The sequence below is a fragment of the Limulus polyphemus genome, unplaced genomic scaffold, assembly GCF_000517525.1.
Source record: "Limulus polyphemus unplaced genomic scaffold, Limulus_polyphemus-2.1.2 Scaffold310, whole genome shotgun sequence".
Taxonomy (NCBI): domain Eukaryota; kingdom Metazoa; phylum Arthropoda; class Merostomata; order Xiphosura; family Limulidae; genus Limulus; species Limulus polyphemus.
In genome coordinates, this window is record NW_013665920.1 from 167,660 (window position 1) to 172,965 (window position 5,306).

At 33.1% G+C, this 5,306-nt stretch overlaps 1 protein-coding gene across 6 annotated transcripts in view; it reads left to right on the forward strand.

The window, feature by feature from the left end:
- The window catches only part of LOC106457273, a 320,035-nt gene that overhangs the window by 18,629 nt on the left and 296,100 nt on the right, over positions 1 to 5,306 (forward strand). For all 6 annotated transcript variants that reach the window (XM_022383116.1, XM_022383119.1, XM_022383117.1 and 3 more), the window contains exon 4: positions 2,975 to 3,110. In XM_022383116.1, the coding sequence (XP_022238824.1) occupies positions 2,975 to 3,110 (136 nt within the window). The remainder of the gene's footprint in view (positions 1 to 2,974; positions 3,111 to 5,306) is intronic.

Here is a 5,306-nt window from a genome sequence, read left to right on the forward strand (position 1 = left end):
GGTTTCAAACTTTATATACACGTTTTAGTAGAAAGTAGTCAGTAGATTGCTTTTGATAGCTGAAGATGTGTATATGTATGTATATTGCAATGCAAATTAGAGCCTTTTGCGAAGACAAGTCGAAATCGGCAAACATGGTTATATCATTTTCCTTCTATCTCATGTTAAACCGTTGAACCGAGGCACATGAAATTATCGTCCCATAATGTATTTGCTATTATCAAACTGAATATAAGTTTCTTGTTACGCAATTTACAAGTGAGAATGAATGTTCCTCTGTGTACGCACGGAATGAGACGAAAATCTTATGATATGCATGGACAAACAACTGGCTGACACCTGAGTGAAAACTTTTCACGCTAAGCAGAGTGTTTATATTCAGTTATATGAAAACGGACACATTATTACGGTGTTTTTATTAATTTATTGTGAACATTTCTAATACAGTTAATAAAGTTGATGATCGAATTATCGAAATAACATCCATCCATCACCAATAATTGATGATCGTAAAACGTTTCATTTATTCTAATATTTCTCTACTTAACCACAAGCTTCTCTAGCGCTTCATTCTACAGAAATGTCTGAAATATTTAAGTTGATTTCAACATTTAATTCCCCCTGTTAGCTCTTCTATCACGCAACAGCATGGTTTTAAAGAGGATACATATCTTTAGTATTTTTGCTCAGCTCAAACATATATATGTTTGATGTTGGATGCACGCTACCAACTTTGAATTAGCAAATCACCACTCACTCACTAAACGATTCCCGCCCGTCTTTCTCAGCTCATGTGGCTCTTCGATGGAATTAGAATGTTGGAGGAAATATATAACGTTGCACTGTGTTAGTTTGTTGCATGCTCTAGATGGGGCTGTTTTTCTCCAGAGAGACGTTTTTATTGGTGAGACATCGTATTCCAGTTATTATCATTGGATACATTTTTCTGAAAGAAATAGCCTTTGCACTATAGCAATAAAGTTTTTAAGAAGGCAAGGTCTTTGTAAAACAAATATATTTGACAGCACGAAAAAGAACTCATATATCAAAATGTATTACTGCTCTATCTTACAACTTCTAGACTGAAGCTAGAAAGCTGTTTCGTTTTATGGAGACGTTAGAGAAATATTCCAAAAATTTAACATAACATTTATTTTCAAATGTCATTCTCTCTCTGTGTGGAAAAGCTCTCTTCAAACTATATAGATTTTATAGTGCCAATAATTTTTGAGATAACGCGAGGTGTGAAATGTTCGCCTTCTGCTCACACCATTAAGGTACTTGCTGAATTGATGCCATATTTTATTGAGGCTTCGTGTGCTAGCATCAATAAACCAACTGAGCTGCCAGGTATGAGCCAGATTCTTGAATACATAAGTTTTAGATACTTAGGATTCATCGATAATTATTTACTGTATTAAAAAAACAAAGACTATTCTTTTCTAATTTGATTGTTCAAGTAAAAAACTGGCTGTTACTAAATATCTGTAGAAACGCATTACTAACTAAAGATAATTATGAAGTAATATGTTAGAAAATGGCACATATAATAAAAACTGAATATCGAATATATATATATATATGCTGAGTCTTCTACTTAACTTCCTGGAAGATCTTTGTCTTAGACAGTAGTTTTCTCGGGATGAGATTATTATTTGTGATGTGTAAAGTTTGAGAGTTATTAACCTGCCAATCATTTTCTTTTAATATCTAAAAGCAATGTGAGAGATGATTCACTGCCTATCTTCTCGACACTCTGACTTAAGGTACATGTAATGAATGTTTGAACTCATCTGTCAAGTCTGTCAGTAACCTCACTAAAACCTCTTTCAGATAACATTCTGTTAAACTTGTCGACAACTTCTTTAAAGTCATTTTCGGAGGAGATTCGGGACCAGCCCGTCAATCCCGCCCGGCTAAAATCGCTGTCATTTAATTCTTAGAATGAAACCTCCTACCATGCCCGTCTTTCACTCGATTAAATGCACAGAGAGGATTCAGTATCATCAAACCAAGCCCGTAGACAACCCGATTAATGTTTTAATGAAATCAAGCCCGTAGACTCGATTGATTTGATTAACACACTACAGTAATTTAGCACTACCCAAAACATAGGCTATCCTCCCTCTACTGATAGAGTCCCGTCGCAGCACGTTTGTCAGTGCATGTCCAGGTGGCGTTAAAGTCATTCGCGGTGAATACACAAAGCTAACCCGTAAATCTTAAAGAAATCATTAAAGTCGTTTCCTGAGATGACTCAGGACTGTTCTGTGTTACTTGTCCAAATTTTGACTGAGCTCGTTACACAAAGACTCAAGGCCATTCTGTGTTACTTGTCCATATTTTGACTGAACTCATTACACAAATACTCAAGGCCATTCTGTGTTACTTGTCCATATTTTGACTGAGCTCATTACACAAATAAGGCTGAAGACCAGTCCATCACTTACATGTAGATATCATGAGATAAGCCAATGTTAGTAGAGATAACTCAGTCATTTTACTCTCTTTTTCAATCTTTAAATAGATAGCATTTCTAGGAAGTACTGAATTTAACAAATGACATGTAAAATTTATAAAAATAATTATGAACCCTAGTCAGTCATTCTGTATAATAGACTATGGATAATTTTTACATATGTTTACATAAATGCATATATATGTATATAGGTCTTAATCAACTCATCTGACTTTATTATCATAGCAACATCGTCACACAGCTAGTGTTTCTCTGTATAAGTTGAGAAAGATTAGTAGAAAACGTTAAGTTTAAAACTTAGCTGAAACATTTTATAATGTCAGTTGCTGATTTATGTCACGTTTCTTTTTTTTTCTTTCTTTCTTTTTTGTTACTTGAAATAAAGACAAATATGCAGAACCCGCGCCAAAAGTATTCACTTTTATTGAAAAATATGTCGTTGATACGTTCCAGAACTTCTGTTCTCAGTTAATGTACTGCTACTCTTTCCACCAGGTGGACGGTCGATCTTTACGAGGTTACACCAATCACCAAGCGGTGGATGTTCTGCGTAACACAGGAAAAATTGTAAAACTTCGATTAGCTCGGTATTTAAGAGGTGCTAAGTATGAGCAACTACAAGAAGCAATTGGTAAGTGAAAAACTTTAAGTGCATTTTAAGTATGTAAAATAAGATGAAATAAATTAAATTGTTCCATCTGAAGGATTTAAGTTACACTCTCCTTTACGTAGTTAATTCAAGAGGAAACAACAACAACTTGCATAGGTGTGACTGTGAATCTCCAAATCTATACCATTACTCTTATTTTAAAACTTTGATAATACGCGTATATTATTCTGTCTTTGCAACTTGTAAAAAAAATTTAGAAATTCTGCTACTTCCCAGTTTCGTGGCTTGATTTTTTTTATGTTCATTCTTCAAAGAATTTTATTTGATTCATAAGTTTAAATCAAATTGTTTTGTGAGCCTTCTCTAAGGAAGTAAGACGCTGTTTTAAACATAAACAAGAAAAACATACCCGACAGGTAATCTTCTCTTTCTTTCTACCAGTGATCTACATTATGGGTGTAAATTTCTGTTCCTTCTGTGCTTTATGATAGCCATTTTTTTTTTTTTACTCTTGTTTTGGTTTAAAAATCAGAGTTCAAATACTGCTACATAATTGGAATACTTTACAAATTCCGTTGGTAACTTCTCCAGTAACCCAGAGGTAAGCTTGAGGCTTCACACCGCCTAAAATCCAAGTTCGATCCTTGCAGTATACACACAGTGAAGACAGCCAGTTATGTAGCTTTGATAAAAAAACAAGCAAATTAACTGCTTATAATACTGTAAGCTATTGGAAAGTGGGTTGCTGCCATAGTATTCTCTTTTGTATATTACGTATCAATGTACTTGAATATAAGATTGTTCCATTTACACGTAGTCGGTCCATTGAGCCGAGCCCGTAATCGAGAATCAATGTTTACTAAAATTCTGAATTTACTAAGTGTATTTTCACGAAATGTGGCAAGCTTTTAACAAACGTTACAAATCTGTAGTACAAAAGAAACCATATTTTCAATTGGGAATTTTTACTAAAGATTTGTCTGTGAATTTACGAAGTCAGTTTGGAATGACTCAGACTCTGACTTGTCTGACTGCAAAGTGATTTTCATGTTAAGAATAAAAAATACTTTTATTCAGCTTGCAGTTTCGTATTTATTTTGCTTAACCTTTAACATCTCATAGATTAATATCAACAAATTTTTGTTTTGTTTTTTCACGAAACCTTTATATTTTATTTGTTATTTTCTCTTTTTCTCTACTCTAACACTAACTGTAGTGAAACCAACAATGTAGGGTAAAAGGAAGAGTTTAAAAGTACGTAATAAATCTAAATTATCCTCTTTTTTTTTAAGATGACTGCATAAGTTATCAGACAATGAAATACACACTATTTATTCTTACAACCAAACCTAATACTTTTCAAATCTGGTTTCATCTAGTTTTATTGCTTTACAGCTACACTTAATCCCTCTAAGAGTAAAGAGAAAGGTATTAACCACTACAAAAAGCTGTATGTAAAAAAGGATCGAATTAACAGTACCCAATTTTAATTACACAATTACGACTAGCGATATGCTCTTACTATCAGTAGTAATTGTTTAGTAATTTATTTCTTAAGTATAAGTTTTATTACCTAACCTCATCAGTTTCTAATTTGTACAATTTAGTTACCTTTTTAACGATAAATAAAACAACATACATAAAAAATAAGACTTAATTATAAATCCTTGTCTCTTTCAAGTTTTTTACCATTGGGAAGACGAAGCGTGGTAACCCTACTTTTTATAATGATGTTAATTTCCCATAAAAAAAATTAATTTCAAATATGTAATTTACAACACAAAATATTATTAGACACAAAACATGGAGTGTCCTAAAACTACTATAATTTGATAAGCTTTCCAGTTAAGCTATAAATGGGTTAACAAAATTTTGTTAGCTGATCGAGCGAACTCTACAATGTCAAACAATAAAACTGAAGTCAAATATTTCAAAATATTAGGTCGTCAAGAAATTAATGTCGCGTTTTGGAACACTTTCATGAACCACCCCACAAAAACGTACATCACGTATAACAGTTAAAGGAACCGCCAAAGGTTACATTAGTGTAGCCTATATAATGTGTAAAGTTTAATATACTCTAATCCCTTATAGTGATGGCACACGACGAGACACACATTCGGCATGTAATGCTGTTTGAATACAAGAAGGGAAACAACACTTCTGTAGCTACAGAGAATATCAAAGAAGTTTATGGAAATGTTTAGAACGTTGGTA